Source organism: Gopherus flavomarginatus, chromosome 15 (assembly GCF_025201925.1).
Source record: "Gopherus flavomarginatus isolate rGopFla2 chromosome 15, rGopFla2.mat.asm, whole genome shotgun sequence".
NCBI classification, from domain to species: domain Eukaryota; kingdom Metazoa; phylum Chordata; order Testudines; family Testudinidae; genus Gopherus; species Gopherus flavomarginatus.
Genome location: NC_066631.1, coordinates 429,464 through 447,813, shown reverse-complemented (window position 1 = coordinate 447,813; position 18,350 = coordinate 429,464). Strand labels below are relative to the sequence as shown.

Below are 18,350 nucleotides of genomic sequence, written 5' to 3'. Positions count from 1 at the left end.
TCATGATTTTATAGACCTCTATCATATTTCCCCTTAGTCATCTTTTCTCCAAGCTGAAAAGTCCCAGTCTTATTATTCTCTCCTCATATGGCAGACACTCCATACCCCTTTCTGAACCTTTTCCAATTCCAATACATCTTTTTTAAGATGGGGTGACCGTATCTGCATGCAGTATTCAAGAGATGGACATTCCATGGATTTATACAGTGGCAGTAAGATTTTCTCTCTTAGTATCTATCCCTTTCTTAATGACTCCCAACATTCTGTTCGCTTTTTGCCGGCCACTGCACACTGAGTGGATGTTTGCAGAGAACTATCCACAGTGACTCCAAGATCTCTCACTTGAGTTGCAACAGCTATTTTACATCCCATCGTTTTATATGTAGAGTTGGGATTATGTTTGCCAATGTGCATCACTTTGCATTTATCAACATTGAATTTCATCTGCCATTTTGTTGCCCTTTCACCCAGTTTTGTGAAATCTCTTTTTAGCTCCTCACAGGCTGCTTTGGACTTAACTATCCTCTGTAGTTTTGGATCATCTGCAAATTTTGTCACCTCGCTATTTAGCAGATCATTTATCAATATGTTGAATAGTCCCAGTGCAGACACCACTTGTTAGAAAACTGACCATTTAGTCCTACCCTTTGTTTCCTAGCTTTTAATCAGTTATTGATCCACTTGAGGACCTTCCAGAGGTGAAAGTAAGCTGGTCCAGTTCGGTATGGTGTACTAGCAAGAGTGGGTACACTGTGCCAGCCCGGCCCAGCTTCCCCAGGCTGGTGATTTAAAGGACCCAGGGCTCCCTGCAGTGGCTGGAGCCCCGGGCCCTTTAAATCGCCTCCCAAGCCCCCCTGCTGGAGCCCCGGGAAGCAAATCACTGCCGTAGAACGCTGCTCTCTCCCACGCTACGATCACAGAGCAGGAGCTTCCTTACAGTGGGGGGGGGCACCATTGTCTGAACTGTGGTGCTCTCATGACACCCCTTCCCCAAGGACCCACATTCACATCATCCCTCCCCCCGAGGCCACACCCACAGAACGCCTCTTCCCCTCCCTCAAGACTTCCCCTTTCCCAACCTCCATCATTTGTCCTAACAGCCGGTAAAGAGTGGTGGGGCCATGGCCCTCTAACCCCCCTGTTCCAGCACCCCTGACACAGAGCTAAGCAGGCAGCAGTGTGTGTGTGTGACAGAGGCTGCTGTGCTGAGCTGAGCCAATGAGGGAAGCAGGGGCTGATGTTGGGGCTGTCTCCCTCCCCCTGCCTCAGGACTGGTCGCTTGCAGCAGCTGTCTGAGCTTACAGACTGTGTGCCCACACACTCCCTCTTCCCCAACACACACACTCCCTCTCACAAACACTCTCTACCCCACCAGGCACATTGCAGTCAGGGCTGGCTTTAGGAAGTGTGGGGCACAATTCGAATATTTTCGGAGGGGCCCTGGCAGGGATGACTAAAAAAAAAAAGTGGAAAAAAAAGCCTTTCATTTCTTTCATGTATTATTTACTTTCCATAACTATATAAATAATAAAATTATATATTATGTACATTGCATCATATATGCTGTTGATTGGTTATTAATGACTGCCGTTTCACATGTGTGTGTCCCAGCTGCTCCCTGCCCCCCTCAATGAGGCAGGTGTGCAGGGTTACTGTCCTGGGAACTGCAGGGCACAAGTGGACATGGGGCTGGCTGCAGGCAGGGCAAGGAGTGCGGGGCTGGTTGGAGATAGGGGGTTTGTGGGGCGGGCTGGCTTCAGGCAGGGCCATAGGGGGGTGCAGCAGGGGTTGGCAGGGCTGGAGACAGAGGAGTGTGAGACTGGCTGGCTTCAGGCAGGGGGGTGCAGCAGGGGTTGGCTGGGCAGGGTGTGCAGGGCTGGTGTGGGCAGTAGTGTGTGGGGGGCTGGCTGGCTTTGGGCAGGACCACAGGGGTGTGTGGCATGGGTTGACTGGAGACACGGCAGGGGGTTTGACAGGGACTGGCTGTGGGCACGAGGTGCAGAGCTGGCTGCAGGCAGAGGGAGCGGGCCTGGTGTGGGCAGGGCAGGGGGTGCAGCAGAGGCAGCTGGAGCTCCAGCCCTTTAAATAGCCCCCAAGCTCCCTGCTATCCCAGGGCTTTGGAGGCTATTTAAAGGACCGGGGTGGCAGAGGCAGGCAGCTGGAGCCCTGACCCTTTAAATAGCCCCTGGACCCCTCACTACCCCAGGGCTCTGGAGGCTATCTAAAGGCCTGGAGCTCCAGCCGGGAGAGCGGGGCCTCAGGGCTTGCCACGCTCCAGCCAGGGCTCTAGCCAGGAGAGCGGGGCTTGCCGCGCTCCGGCCGGGGATCCAGCTGGGAGACCGGGACTTTCTGCGCTCTGGCTGGGGCTCCAGCCAGGGCCGTGGGGCTTGCCGCGCTCCCGCCTGCACTTCGCTCAAGGGAGCGGGACCATGCAAGACCCCTGAGCAGATCGCAGCCAGGGACCCGGGGTAAGTTTAAATAATAAAAAAAAGTGTCTAAGGCGCGGGGCTAGATTTCTGGGAATCGGGCGAATTGGCCTAAAGCCGGCCCTGATAGCAGTTGAAAAGCAGCTGGCAATCTAGTAGGATTCCCATGGAACAATGGGATAGAAAACTGCATCATGTGATGCTGTACCGGCCCATGAGGCACTGCAAACCCTTCCCAAAGCATGTGCAGCCAGTTGCACAGCTACCCACAATGCACTGCTCTCTGTGGCCATCCAAGAGTCTAGCATGGATGTGTTCTGGTAACACAAGGGGCATAGTGTGGACATGCAACAGCTGTTTAATTAAAACACTTTAAAGCCACATTACCCAATAGTGTAGACATAGCTTGAGAGTGAGACAAGACCCAGCTCTGTTGAAACTAAAGGATCACAACTTCCTCTGTAGCTGGCAGGATTCAAACCAGCGCAGTGAGACACCAAAGCATTTTTATGCCAACACCTTAACCACTCGGCCACAACTACTTGCCTGAGAGGTGTCTCTCACTACACTCTAGTTCTGTTCTCACTGAGTGATCGATTCCACTTGTTTCCTCAGACCAGCTTCCACAACACACACACTGCTGTGCCGTTGTGTAAGTGTGTCCATGGCTGAACTGCAAGAATTCCTGCTCCTTTCCCTTCTGGCTGGAACATGAGGAGAGTGTGTTTGTGGTCAATGACGTTCCTGTAGATTGTTGTCCATATTCTGCCTTGATCATTCAGACAGTTCATTTACCATCATATCCCCAGCACATCAGGGATTGCAATAGCAGGGGGCAGGTTTTCTCTGGGGCACTAAGATTTGTCAGAGGGTTGGTGGCTCCTTTCTTTCCTCACCCTGGAGTAAACTCAGCTTTTTATTCCATCCTTGATGTTTCAAGGAATAACAAGAGATGACTGAGGAAAGAGGTGGACAGGGCGGGTCTCAGGGGAGGGGAAAAGAGGCATGGGTGGTGGACAGGGCAGGTCAGGGGAGGGGATAGAGAGACTTGAGCGCTGGGCAGGGTGGGTCTTGGGAGAGGCAGAGAGGTGCAAGTGGTGGGCAGGGCTGGTCTTAGGGGAGGGGGCAGAGAGGTTTGGGCAGGGTGAGTCTCAAGGGAAGGGCAGAGAGGTGGGGGCAGCAGGCAGACCTTGGGGTAGGGGGTGGAGAGGCACAAGGAGGCCTTCAAGGAGGAGAGAAGCAAGCAAAAGGTGGACTAGCAGGCCTGAGCCAAAGAGGGGTGGGAAGTGGTCAAATGGGAGTGAGGGCAGAGCACAGGTGGGGCCTCAGAGGGAGGACAATGAGCCAAGGGAGTGGAGTGGGCAGGGCCACCTAGAAGATTCAGGGGGCCTGGGGGAAAACAATTGTGGGGGCCCCTTCAATAAAAAAAAGTTGCAATACTCTAGAAAACTATATTCTCATGGGGGCCCTGCAGGGCCTAGGGCAAATTGCCCCACTTGACCCCCCTCTAGGTGGGCATGCCCTCGGCCTCTCCTTGTAAGTCCCCTGCCCCCTAATCATTTTTGTTGCCCTCCCCTAGACTCTCTCCAATTTGTTTCTGTAGTGGAAGGGCAAAAATTGGACGCAATGCTTCAGATGTAGCCTCATCAGTGCCGAATAGAGGGGAATAATCACTTCCCTCGATCTACCAGCAATGCTCCTACTAATCCAGCCCAATATGACCAGTTACCCATATTGAATGCAGACCCAGCAATATTTGATCAATTGGTTACTGTCCATTCAGGAGATTATTTCCTACCTATTCATAAAGAATGAAGATGCTCTAAGCAGAGGAGAGAGAGCTGTCCCGTCCGTGTAGTTAATCCATCTTCCTGAGAGGTGGTAGCTATGTCACTGGGGGAAGCTATGTGGGTGGGTGTGCAAGCTGTGGTGTCTCCATGTATCTATAAGTTTAATCAAACCCCATTTTTAAAAGCACTGTGGTCTGGGAAGAGAACAGGAGATCTCTGAGGCAGGGTCTGTCCTTCAAAATCTTTAAGATCACTGACTTATCAACCCAGCAGTCATGGGGGTATAGCTCAGTGGTAGAGTGTTTGACTGTAGATTAAGTAGTCCTTGGTTCAAATCCAAGTGCCCCCTTACAAACCTCTTCCTTCAACCAAAATAATGGCATTTCCATTATGTTGAGGAGTTCCACTGAATAGGGATCCCTGAAATGAAGGGAAACACTCAATGCTTTCCTGTGCAAATGCATGAAAATCTAGCAAACGTGTGCCTTCACTGAAATCAGTTCCAATCCTCTAAAGGATTAAAGAATCCTTATTGAGGTTGCAGGAAAAACCATCCTGGTGTGTAGAAAGAATAGTAAATATGGTAGGTGACCAGCTTGGCTTAATAGTGAAATCCTTGCTGATCTTAAATGCAAAAAAGAAGCTTACAAGAAGTGGAAGACTGTACAAATGACCAGGGAGGAGTATAAAAATATTGCTCTGGCATGCAGGAGTGAAATCAGGAAGGCCAAATCACACTTGGAGTTGCAGCTAGCAAGAGATGTTAAGAGTAACAAGAAGGGTTTCTTCAGGTATGTTAGTAACATGAAGAAAGTCAAGGAAAGTGTAGGCCCCTTACTGAATGAGGGAGGTAACTTAGTGGACAGAGGATGTGGAAAAAGCTAATGTACTCAATGCTTTTTTTGCCTCTGTCTTCAAGAACAAGGTCAGCTCCCTGATTGCTGCACTGGGCAGCACAGTGTGGGGAGAAGGTGACCAGCCCTCTGTGGAGAAAGACGTGGTTTGGGACTATTTAGAAAAACTGGAGACGAGAACATGTCCATGAGGCTGGATGCACTGCATCCGAGGGTGCTAAAGGAGTTGGCGGATGTGATTGCAGAGTCATTGGCCATTATCTTTGAAAACTCATGGCAATTGGGGGCGGTCCCAGATGACTGGAAAAAGGCTACTGTAGTGCCCATCTTTAAAAAAGGGAAGAAGGAGGATCCGGGGAACTACAGGCCAGTCAGTCTCACCTCAGTCCTTGGAAAAATCATGGAGCAAGTCCTCAAGGAATCAATTCTGAAGCACTTAGAGGAGAGGAAAGTGATCAGGAACAGTCAGCATGGATTCACCAAGGGAAAGTCATGCCTGACTAACCTAATTGTCTTCTATGAGGAGATAACTGGCTCTGTGGATGAGGGGAAAGCAGTGGATGTGTTATTCCTTGACTTTAGCAAAGCTTTTGATGTGGTCTCCCACAGTATTCTTGCCAGCAAGTTAAAGAAGTGTGGGCTGGATGAATGGACTATAAGGTGGATAGAAAGCTGGCTAGATCGTTGGGCTCAACAGGTAGTGATCAACAGCTCCATGTCTAGTTGGCAGCCTGTTTCAAGCAGAGTGCCTCAAGGGTCAGTCCTGGGGCTGGTTTTGTTCAATATCTTCATTAATGATCTGGAGGATGGTGTGGATTGCACCCTCAGCAAGTTTGCAGATGACACTAAACTGGGAGAAGTGTTAGATACGTTGGAGGGTAGGGATAGGATAAAGAGGAACCCAGACAAATTAGAGAACTGGGGCAAAAGAAACCTGATGAGGTTCAACAAGGACAAGTGCCGAGTCCTGCACTTAGGACGGAAGAATCCCATTCACTGTTACAGACTAGGGACCGAGTGGCTAGGAAGCAGTTCTGCAGAAAAGGACCTAGGGGTTACAGTAGACGAGAAGCTGGCTATGAGTCAACAGTTTGCCATTGTTGCCAAGAAGCCTAACAGCATTTTGGGCTGTATACGTACGGTCATTGCAAGTAGATCAAGGGATGTGATCATTCCCCTCTATTCGACATTTGTGAGGCCTCATTTGGAATACTGTGTCCAGTTTTGGGCCCCACACTACAAGAAGGACATGGAAACATTGAAAAGAGTCCAGCAGAAGGCAACAAAAATGATTAGGGGTCTGGAGCACATGACTTACAAGGAAAGGCTGAGGGAACTCGGCTTGTTTAGTCTGCAGAAGAGAAGACTGAGGTGGGATTTGATAGCTGCTTTCAGGTACCTGAAAGGGAGTTCCAAAGAAGATGGAGCTAGACTATTCTCTGTGGTACCTGATGAGAGAACAAGGAGTAATGGGCTCAAGTTGCAAAAGGGAAGGTTTAGGTTGGATATTAGGAAAAAAAAATTTCACTAGGAGGGTGGTGAAGCACTGGAATGGGTTACCTAGGGAGGTGGTGGAATCTCCTTCCTTAGAGGTTCTTAAGGTCAGGCTTGACAAAGCCCTGGCTGATATGATTTAGTTTGGGATTGGTCCTGCTTTGAGCAGTGGATTGGACTAGATACCTCCTAGGTCCCTTCCAACCCTGATATTCTATGATTATATGATTAGATGCTCTAATGGTCTCTTCTGGCCAGAAAGTCAACTAATTTCTGAAAAACTGAGAGTGTAGCATTGGGAGCAGTGTCCGATGTTTTCCTGTCTAGCAGGCTTGCTTCCTAGAACAAATGCTCCGTGAGTGGGGTGATCCACAGGGAATAGCTCAAACCTTCAAAGTGCCTGGCCAGGGGCAGGACATTAGCACAGCAAGGGAGGGGTGTGGCAGTGACATCACAAAGGCTTTTTACAGGACCTCAGACTATTAGTCAAAGGTGGTGGGGAGGTGGTGACCTCACAGAGAGATGCTGACATCTGGGAGGCAGGACAAGGGTGAGGGGCCAGGGAAACCTCAGAGACCCCTGTGGCTTTGCTTCAGTAAGTCTCCTTCTCCAGGTCTCTCTTTGAGGACTGAGAGAGTATTTGGGTTCACGGACATGAGCATCAGGAGGAACCTCTTTCGAGTTTTCTCCTTCCCTTTTAGTGATTTTACTAGAAAACAGCCGTCCCTGATTAGAAGGTAAGAGCCTCCTGGAGGTTTGAAACCTGTTCAGTCTGATCCATCTGATGACAGTTGAATTCTAGGCATGGAAAACACGAGCTTAAGGAGGCAGAATTTTATTGCGCACCTGGGATTTTGACCCTTAGAATCACTGGGGACATTAGGATTTGTCCTTTTTGTTTCACCTTTTCCTCCCTCCCTCATTTCTCTTGGTCTCTTGCTTCTTTTGTCCTTTCTCCTGTTCCCCTCCCAACACCAGGAGGGAGGGGTATGTGTTTGTGTGTGTGTGTTTTGGGGGAGTGCTCTGCAGCTCCCACTGTGGGAGGTCCACCCAAAAATGTGGGGCTGAAATAGTGCTTGGGCAGTGATCCCCACCGGTGACCTGGGCCATCCTTTGGGCTCTCTGGTGAGAACCCTCAGCCTCCCATCCTCAGTCTCTACCCTGATTGGCTGAGCAGGGGGATATTGACAGAGAGGAGACTCAAGTCCTTGTTCTTCTCTTTTAAGACCAAGGAAATGAGTCAGAACCAGTTCTATGTTTGATGAATTTTGCTTCTTCTCTGCATTAATTCTCTCTGAGCAGTTCATGATTCTCTCTAACATTGCAGTTCTCCTCAAATACTTGCTGAATAATTACTGTCACTGTTGTCGGTCTGGAGCTCATCTGAGAGCACTTTATTCAGGTCATTCAATGTCTGAAACTCAAGATCTGATGGTTAGTTTGAAAATCAGGGCTCTTGGGTTCTATTCCCAACTCTGCCACTGACTGACTGTGTGACCTAAGACAATTCTCCTTTCTCAGACATAACTTCTCCCTCTTTCAAGTAGGGATAATAATGATCTGCTCCTACCTAGCTCAACACACTCTCTTCTCCAACACACACACTGTCTCTCCCCACACACAAACAGTCTCTACCCCGCCATGCACACTGCAGTTGAAAAGCAGCTGGCAATCTAGTAGGATTCCCATGGAACAATGGGATAGAAACCTGCATCATGTGATGCTCTACCAGCCCGTGAGGCATTGCAAACCCTTCCCAAAACACCCTGTAGCCAGTTGCACAGTGGGATAGTTACCCACAGTGCACTGCTCTCTGTTGCCATCCAAGAACTGCTAGCATGGATGTGTTCTGGTGACACAAGGGCCATAGGGAGGACATTCAATAGCTGTTTAGTTCAAACACTTTAACTAAAGCAGCAATGCCAGGGGGTTGGTGGCTCCTTTCTTTCCTCACCCTGGAGTAAACTCAGCTTTTTATTCCATCCTTGATGTTTCATGGAATAACAACAGATGACTGAAGAAAGAGGTGGGCACGGCAGGTCTCAGGGGAGGGGCAGAGAGGTGTGAGTGGTGGGCAGGGTTGGTCTCAGGGGAGGGGCAGAGAGGTGTGAGTGGTGGGCAGGGTGGGTCTCAGGGGAGGGGCAGAGAGGTGCGGGTGGTTGGCAGGGTGGGTCTCAGGGGAGGGGCAGAGAGGTGCGAGCGGTGGGCAGGGTGGGTCTCAGGGGAGGGGCAGAGAGGTGTGAGCGGTGGGCAGGGTGGATCTCGGGAGGGGCAGAGAGGTGCGGGTGGTTGGCAGGGTGGGTCTCAGGGATAGGTCAGAGGTGACTATGGCGGCTGGTGGGCAGACCTTGTGGTAGGGAGTGGAGAGGCACGAGCAGAGGGCAGGAAGGCCTTGGGGGAGGAGAGGAGCAAGTGAAACATGGACCAGCAGTCCTCAGCCAAAAAGGAAGAGCAGGGGTGGGAAGTGGCCAAACAGGAGCAAGGGGGGTGCACAGGTGGGGCCTCAGAGAGAGGACAAAGGTGGGGGGCAGTGCCATGGTCTGGGCACCAATGGGCCCCCCACTTCTAGGGAGCTTCCTGCGCTCACACCCAGCCTCCCCAAATGCAGAGTCATGGGCCACTCTGGGTCTTCACTAACCAAGCCTCTCCCCAAGCTATGTTGATGAGAGAAGCCCTCCTGTTCACACAGCGCTATCTACCCCAGGGTTAGGTTGATATAACTGCATTGCTTGGGGAGATAAGTTTTTTACGCCCCTGAGTAATGTAGTTACATCAATCTAATTTTGTACTGTAGACCTGTCCAAAGAGCCTCGGGAGTAAAACTTCACCTGCTCCTCTGCTTTACTGAATGCAAACACACACAAAGCTTGTCAGGCCCAGATGGAGGTTGGCGGAGAGTCAGGTGTGTGCAGACATGATCCCTTCAGCAACTGTAGGCACCATGGCTTAGCTGGCTAAAACCACTGTTTTGTATAGAGGAGATCCTGGGTTCAAGTTCCAGTGGTACCTTACTGAGTTGCTTTTGGGGCACCTGGTATGGGCTACTGTCAGAAGACAAGATTTAGAGCTAGTTCGACCTTCAGTCTAGCCTAGTGTGGTTTTTCTTATGGTTTAAATTACACTCACAGGCACTGAGGATAGAGTTACTGAAAGTTTGGGAGTTAAGAGCTGGTAGGTCAGTGGTCCAGTCTCCTCACAGACGATCCCCTCCCTCTGGGACAGGGGCAGGTCTGAGCTCTCACACCAAATGCTCATTGTGGCTGCCAGAATCTGTGGGAAGCTCGTTTAGTTTATGCTGAGATTTGAGTCCTGTTTTGTGCACTGTGTGAGAGAATGAAAATCCTTTGAAACAACAAAAGCAGCAGGACATGTTTCTGTCAGTGTCCCAAAACAGACAGACTAATGGAGAAATGCCATGAGTCCAGGGTAATACTCCACTGTGGTTTTGCCATTTCCACTTGCTAAACTCCCTCCCAAACTTCTGGGCTCCTATAGCAGGGTACTGAGCCTGAGCTGAGACACAGATACTGCAACTTTACTACAGACCAAGCTGCATGACCCTGATTAATCCAAAACGGGCCAGTCGTGGGTGTTTCATTGCACTGGAGACGTAGGCTAATGTTATGTCTACACTGTGACTAAAACACCCAGGGCACCTGTCTCAAAGCCCGGGCAGCTGACTCAGGCTTATGGGGCTTGGGCTGCAAGACTATAAAATTACAGTGCAGACATAGGGGCTTGAGCCCAACCTTTGAGGCCCCACGAGGGGTGAGGGTTTCTGAACCCAGCCTTCAGTGTGAACACAAATATCTGCACCACAGTTTTTAGCCCAGCCTGATGCATTGTAAAATTGATTTAAAATCTAGATCCAAACAGTTACCACATTTGCAGATGGAGAAATGTCAGGGAGTTGAGTGAAAGGCCATTGCAAGCTCAGCTAATTATGCAACATGGCTTATGGCCCATTCAACAAGCTCCTCAAACAATAGCTCCCAATTTTCATTCACATTGTTCTGTTTAGTGTTTTCTTCAAAACACTTTCACTGATCATTTTGATCAGCTTTGGAAAGTTAGCCCTTTCAGTGCACCAAATATAAATACTGCTGGTGGGGACTGCCCTCTATTGGTCATAAGAACAGCCATACTGGATCAGACCAATGGTCCAGCCAGCCCAGAATCCTATCCTCCCACAGTGGCCAATGCCAGGTGCCCGCAAGGGAATCATCAAGTGATCCATCCCCTGTTACCCATTCCCAGCTTCTGGCAAACAGAGGCTAGGGACACTTCAAGAGCATGGTTTTGTATCCCTGCCCATCCTGGCTAACAGCCAATGATGGACCTGTCCTTCATCAACTTATCTAGTTCTTTGTTGGACCCTCTTATAGTCTTGACCCTCACAACATCCTCTGACAGAGTTTCCCCAGGTTGACTGTGTGTTGGGTGAAGAAATACTTTCTTTGGTTTGTTTTAAACCTGCTGCCTATTCATTTCATCGGGTGACCCCTAGTTCTTATGTTATGAGGAGTAAATATCACTTCCTTACAGATCCAGACTAACATGGCTACCCCTCTAATACTTCCTTATTTACTTTCTCCAAACCCATCATCATTTTATAGGCCTCTATAGTAGCCCCCCCTTAGTCATCTCTTTTCCAAGCTGAAAACTCCCCTCAGTCTTATTAATCTCACCTCACATGGAAGCTGTTGAAGATCCCTAATCATTTTGGTTGTCTTTTTCTCTACCTTTCCCAATTCTGATATCTTTTTGAGATGGAGGGGGGTGGAGAAAATCAGCTCCAGCATTCAAGATGTGGGCATACCATAGATTTATAGACAGGCAATATTACATTTGTGTCTTGGTATTCATCCCTTTCCTAATGACTTCCCAACATTTTGTTAGCTTTTATGACTGCTGATGCACATTGAGTAGATGTTTTAAGAGAACTGTCCACAGTGACTCCAAGATCTCTTTCTTAAGTTGAGAGCTAATTTAGACCCCATCAGTTTAGATGTAGAGTTGGGATCATGTTTTCTCATGTGCATTACTCTGCCTTTATCCACATCGAATTTCATCTGCCTTTTTGCTGCCCAGTCACACAGTAAGGTAAGATCCCTTTGTCACACTTTGCACTCTCTTTTGGACGTAACTAACTTGAGTTGGTTTGTATCATCTGCAAATGTTGCCACCTCACTGTTTACCCCTTTTTCCAGATCACTTAGGAGTATGTTGAACAGGGCTGGTTCCAATACAGACCCCGAGGGGACACCACTATTTACCTCTCTCCACTCTGAAAAATCAGACCCTTTCTTTCTTGCCTTTGAACCAGTTACCTATCCCAGGGATGACGTTCCATCTTATCTCATTTTGCTTCAGAGCCTTTGGGGACAGACTTTGTCAAAGGTTTTCTGAAAATTTAAGTATACTATATCCACGGGCTCACCTTTATCCACATGCTTGTTGACTCTCTCAAAGAATTATAGTAGATTTGTGAGGCATGATTTTCCTTTACAAAAACCATGTTCATTCTTCCCCAATGTAAGCGGTGGCAGACTCACCTGGTGGCGCCTCCTGCTGGTTATCTTGGGAATTAGCTCTCCAGCCATCAAAGTACCCTCTGCAGGCCGGTGATCTGCCTTACCACAGATGGCCCCCTTTCCCTCCCAGGATCCCAGTGCCCCTTTTACCCTGGCAGTACCCCCCCAGTTCTGGGTCTCCCCCTCTCACAGGAACCCTCACCCACTATCTCCACTTCACCTCAGTCTTGGCTACTGCCCAGTCTTCATCTAGCCCCCATTCACTGGGGCAGACTGCAGTATGAGCCACTCATCCCAGGCAAAGGGGTTTGGACCGGCCACTTCTGCTTCCCCATTGCAACCCTGCACCTATTCAGCCTATAGTCAGGCCTGCAGCCTGGGGCTTTCCAGGCAAGAGCTCCCAGCTCCTCTGGCCCTTCCCCAGCCCTGCTCCCAAGCTAGATGTCTTGCTTAGGTCCCTGCAACTAAGCCCTTCTCTCACTACAAGCAGAGGGAGACTGACTAGGCTTCTGGCTCACAGCCTCTTATAGGGGACAATTGGGCCTGATTGGGGCATGGCCTCAGCTAAGCCTACTTTCCCCAGTCAGCCCAGGCTTCTTGCCCCAGCCACAGCCCTCTCCTGGGCTGTTTCAAGCCCCGTAGGGCAGGAGCGAGTAACCACCCCGCTACATCCAACAACATCTCTTTAGCTATGTGTCTAATAACTGGGCTCTATAATTTCACCCAATGTGCCTAGTACTGAAGTTAGCCTTAGTGGCCTCTAATTGCCAGCTGCCTCTCTGGAGACTTTTTTATACACTTCTCCAGGCAGGGACTAATGGCAGCCCCAGACTTCCCCTTTCCCTCTTCTGGGAAATCAAGTTCAAGTTCCACAAGGAGCTAAAGAAGCCTCAACCCTGCATCTGAATTCATGTCACATTTCTCACTACCTGAATCAAGTAAATGTCATTTCAATCCCAGGTGAATCCACTTCAGTCATTCCTCAGCCCCATTCCTTCACCCTCCCGCCTTAGCTTAAGGCATTGCGCCACCCTGTGGGCGTTTCATGTCCCTCCTCAGTTTCACATAGACACAATTTCCTTTGCCGTTCAATGAACAGCAAAACCTTTCTGTGTCTCTAGTCTGAGCCAGGGCATTTGATTCCATTGAAACCTTCTCTCCTGCAATGGCAACGCTCAGACAGAGGGGACGTGGACACCCTCAGCCCTGAGAGTGAGATATTCACTCTCCTCTTTCTTCAAGCTGCTGTTGTTAGTCCATAACACATGTACCATGGAATAAAAAGCTGAGTTTACTCCAAGGTGAGGAAAGAAAGGAGCCACCAACTCCCCAAAAAATCTCTGTGCCCCAGAGAGAACCTGCCCCTGCTATTGGAATCACTGATGTGCTTCAGCTACAATGGGGAAAGTATCTGCTCTCATGGGGGTATAGCTCAGTGGTAGAGTGTTTGACTGCAGATCAAGGGGTCCTTGCTTCAAATCCAAGTGCCCTCTAATATGCCTCTTATTTTTTTATTTTGAGTTTTGAAAAAAGGGAAAACATTTTCATTTCCATTCTCCATTATGTTCAGGAGCTCCACTATACAGGGCTGCTTGAAATGAATATAAACACTCAACATTTCACTGTCCAAATGCATAAAAACCGAGCAAACCTGACCATCAGCTGAAATCTGTTCCAATCCTCTGAGTGTCTACTTTATGTTTTCATCAATTAAACAAAGGGGTCATATGAATGTACATTTGCAGATCCCTCTTCTCCAGGGCTGTGCTGTGCAGAAGAACAAGAACCACGTCCAGTTGGGGTTCAGGAGTCTGATGAGCAAAGGCAACTTGGTGCGGGCTAAAGTCACCAGCACTTTGGCTCCTTCACAGTCAACCAGCAGCTGGGCACCCAGAACAAGTCATGAGAAGACAGTGGCTGTGAGCAGGAAAATAGCCCCCAAGAAGCTGGCTAAAGCTGTCAAGATCCTCAGGAAGGTCACCATGCTCATCTCTAGAATGTACTGACTGCAGCGGGGACCAAAAAGGCAGAGAAAAGCCCTCAAAAGTTCTAAGCTGCCAAGCCCCAGAAGGTGATCAAAATCCTACCTAAAATCAAGACAGGATAAGGCTAAGGTCATCTCCAAAGCCAGGGCTAAGAAGGTAACACTGAGCAAGAAGTGAAGAGATTTCCATTGGGATGACTCCTGCTCCCCTAATGGCGCTTTTATGAATCACCATGGACCAACCGGAGAGATCAAGGTCCTGCAGGACAAACAGTCTCACGGGCAGTATAATGAAGTGGTGGCAGTGGGGGGAAGTGTTTCTCTTACAGAGGGGAAGTGCTGTGTTTTGTGTAACACCTGCCAGGTGAGTGATGCACTGACAGGGCAGCTGCCCATAGCTCGCACATGAGCTCATTCTCTTCGATCTGCTTCTGCTGTTATTTCAGAGCAAGCACTAGCGGGAGTGTGTCCCTGTCACTTCACCAGCTGTAGAACAGGTTCTATCTGCACCCCAGCTCTGATTAATCCCACTTTTTAATGTATTTCTACTGTGTGATACTTTCCCAGTTCTCTGCCTCATTCTAACATTCTGGTCAGAGACTGAATATGGGGAGGAACAGACTAATTTGTGTGACATTTGGTAAGTTGCCATAGTATGTGATTGTAACCTCTGCTGGAGGTGGGCAGGAGCCTGTTACACACATAACATAGCTAAGCTTTACCAAACTACCTGCTACACATTCAAACCTTCCTGTAACACACAATAGAAATTGGGGCTCTGAGAAATGGCAGCTTGCCTTTAATACAGATTATTGTTTTCTGTACTTCCAGAGGCATTGAAATAGAAGCACATTACCTTTCAACAGCTGCTATTTCATGATCAGCAGCTGAGCCTCTGTCAATTTACCACCCATAGAGCTGATTGTTTCTAACTGCAGAGTTAGCCAGACCATTCAGTAACATTATCGCTCTGTTTACAAAGCCTTTGGTTAGTGACGAATCATGAGACTTATCCCTTCCTACTGTAATTCCACTGACTCCAGTGTTCTCTTTCCCCAGTTCTGGTTCCAAGAAAATAAACAAATTAAAACAATCCTCAGAACTAACACGCTGTGGGAAAGTGGAAATGTTGATAGCTCAAATAATTCAGTTTCTTCTGTGTCTTGTGTGTGTCTGTCTGCTTTGTGTGTGTGACTGGTGGGGCTTTTTGTTTGCTCCTGGCAGGTTCAACCCTGTCAGATTTGTCTGTGGGGTGGGGCCAGAGAAAGCAGACACCCTGACCTTCCAGATTGGGGTTAGGTAAAGGAATAACAACCCTGTCCTGTAAAAAACAAAAAATGCTACAGAAACAGTGGTAGGAACAGTGCTAGAGAAACTGGAAAATAATCACAATGCCCAGGCTTGAAGTAATTGGAAATACAGAATTCAAAAAGGAAAGCTCAGGGGATATTTGGGGTTTATTCTCTGAGCTTAGCCATGTGCTATAGCACAGGGAGCACTTTTGGAAGTCTCCCATCCCACAACTGGGGAAAGGAAAAGGATTCTTAGGTTCTAGCATGGATTGAAGGAGGAGAGTGATGGGGAATAAGGGAATCCCTCTGACTTACCCTAACTACGTCTGTTGTTACAATGGGTGAAATGACATTTTTCCCTATCCCTGCCCTGTTCCTCCTCTTTTTTATAGTTCAATATATTTTTATGCGGAAAATGATAATAAAAATATCTGCTCTCCAGCACAACCTGAAACAACATCAGAGCAACTGGGAATGAAACAATTTGTTCCCCAAGGGAGAACTCAATGTCTAACAATTGCTTTGAAATGGGGGAACAGGATAACCGTGATGCTCAGGGTTTGTTTAGACTAGGAACAGTGATGGAGTTTAGGTCAGGTCAAGGGGAAAGCTAATGCCAATCACGGCACCTGGGCTGTATCTGCACTACAACTTTTTACATTAAGATCACTATGTTGAGCAGCCAATGCCATGTACAGTCCTAGTGGATGGAAGGCACAGGTAGTTTTTGCCTCAGTGTACCTTGTTGGTGTCTGCGACACATAAGGTTTGAGTGATTTTTTAATGGGGGAGGAACAACAAGACACAATAAAATAGGATTTAAAGCCAAATGGCTGCGTTTATTTAGCAGGGATAGTTACACTTTAGGCTAGGGAAACTAACTTATTAGTAATCGCTCTTATTAACTTAAACTATATACTTTTTTATACAAAAAGGGAAAGCAAAAAAAAGAGCAGGCTATAAAAGCAAAGCTAACCGTATCCCTTATACACAGAATAAAACAGCAGGCAGAAAGCAGAAGGAGGGAGATAAAGACAAGGCAATAAAACAAGTTATAAAAACAAACTTGACCATAATAAAACAGCAGGCAAGAAACACAAGAAGGGGGGTAGAGACGGGGGTGGGTTAGCAAATGCAGGCTGCTTGCAGGAGTTACAGAATACGTACCACAACCCAGACATAACTGACCAGCAGCACAGACCCCAAGGACATGACGAATTGGGGGATGTGGTTTTGTTTATATGACACAATACGACATGAGCCGGCAAAAATGGAGGGGTCTCCTGGCTGAAAGGATGAGCTGACACGCAGAAAACTCCTACTGACTTTGCGCAGGCTACAGTTTTGTCTGGGGGCTTTTACTCGTGTCGATTTCGGATTGGTTTTCCATTACATATGTCAGCATCGGATTGGTCCCTAGCTCCTTCACCTTCCAGGTGCTGGGTTGGGGCCTCCTATGTCAGCAGAGGCTGCACACGGCATGCTACTTCTTTGTCCGAGACAGGCTTGCATGTCTATATATGGCTCACAGGGACAGGCACCCGGAATGCTATTCCTTTCTTTATAATACACTTGCATTACTGCATACAGCTCTGGCTTATAAGGCTCTTGCCTTATTTGGGCACGGCTTTGCTCTGACCGACAACTGGCCAGGCCGATAACTTCAGCAAAGGTTTAGGGTTGCAACAGTTGGGATCAAACCTCTCTCTCCCCAGCCTGGAGCTGATGAACATTCCTGGCTAGAGGGACACACACTCCTATGACTCAAAAGGAAAGGAGTTGATAGAAAAGATCATAGGACTGACCCCAAAGGAGGATGAGCTGCAAAAGGCAGAAGCAGGCAACTTATCTGGTGGAGCTGAGAGACCACGGTGAAGATGGTGGAAAAATCTCTGTGTGGGAATTAGCAAATGTGATTTTTTAAAAAAAATTTTTTTGGCCAACTCTAGTCAAGGGATTTATTACAATTCTCTCTCATGTGGATTTTCTGATGGCTAATGCAGCTTGAGCACTGACTGAACCTTTTCCTGCACTCAGAGCATCTCCCTTCTGTGGCTTCTACGATGCGTGATCAGGGCAGAGCTCCAACTGAAGCTTTTACCGCACTCAGAGCATGTGTATGGCTTCTCCCCTGTGTGGATTCTCTGATGTGTGATAAGGTGCGAGCGCTGATTGAAGCTTTTCCCACACTCCGCGCATGTGTAGGGCGTCTCACCTGTGTGGATTCTCTCATGTCTGATAAGGTGTGAGCTCCGACTAAATCTTTTCCCACACTCCGCGCATGTGTAGGGCGTCTCTCCTGTGTGGATTCTCTCATGTCTGATAAGGTGTGAGCTCCTACTAAAGCTTTTCCCGCACTCATCGCACGTGTAGGGCTTCTCTCCTGTGTGGATTTTCCGATGTCTGATAAGGTGTGAGTTCTGACTGAAGCTTTTCCCGCACTCTGAGCAAGTGTGCGGCGCTTCTCCTGTGTGGATTCGTTGATGTGAGATGAGGGCTGAACTATCGATGAAGCATTTCCCACAAACAGAGCATCCATAAGGTTTCTCACCTGTGTGGATTGTCTGATGTCTGATAAGGGTAGAGCTCTCATTGAAGCTTTTCCCGCACTCATGGCATGTGTAGCGTCTCTCTTCCGAGTTGATTCTGTCGCTTGTTATAAGGTCTGAGAAGCTACTAAAGTTTCCCTCTGGCCTCCCCTGAGTCTCACAGGCTTTTGGTTTTTCTGGGAGTGCACAACTCCCGGAAACATTCCCTTTGGATCTTAATGATAATGTCCCATGTGGTTCTCTTTGCTCAGCATCTTCCTGATGGGGTTTCTCCTCCTCAGTCTGACTCACCATCCCATCACCCGATGGGAGACACAGAGAATCCAGACATAGATCACTACCTGCACCGGAAAGAAAGAAAATCTCAGAGAGAGGAAAGGAAAAAGGGATGAACAATCCAAAATATGTGTGGAAGAGATCAAATCTA

General features: G+C 48.3%; 1 protein-coding gene, 1 long non-coding RNA gene and 2 other non-coding genes across 10 annotated transcripts in view; 2 read left to right on the top strand and 2 right to left on the bottom strand.

Moving 5' to 3' along the window:
• LOC127034724 (uncharacterized) overlaps positions 1–18,350 on the bottom strand; it is a 170,999-nt gene that overhangs the window by 17,316 nt on the left and 135,333 nt on the right. The gene's annotated exons all lie outside the window — the stretch shown is intronic.
• TRNAY-GUA (transfer RNA tyrosine (anticodon GUA)) lies at positions 4,494–4,565 on the top strand. Its single transcript has one exon. It is a non-coding gene; the product is annotated as a tRNA-Tyr (tRNA).
• On the top strand, positions 13,520–13,591 carry TRNAC-GCA (transfer RNA cysteine (anticodon GCA)). The gene has a single exon. It is a non-coding gene; the product is annotated as a tRNA-Cys (tRNA).
• LOC127034684 (zinc finger protein 239-like) overlaps positions 16,188–18,350 on the bottom strand; it is a 139,011-nt gene continuing 136,848 nt past the window's right edge. For all 7 annotated transcript variants that reach the window (XM_050923828.1, XM_050923827.1, XM_050923825.1 and 4 more), the window contains one exon: positions 16,188–18,264. In XM_050923828.1, the coding sequence (XP_050779785.1) occupies positions 17,408–18,264 (857 nt within the window). In that variant the 3' untranslated portion in view covers positions 16,188–17,407. The remainder of the gene's footprint in view (positions 18,265–18,350) is intronic.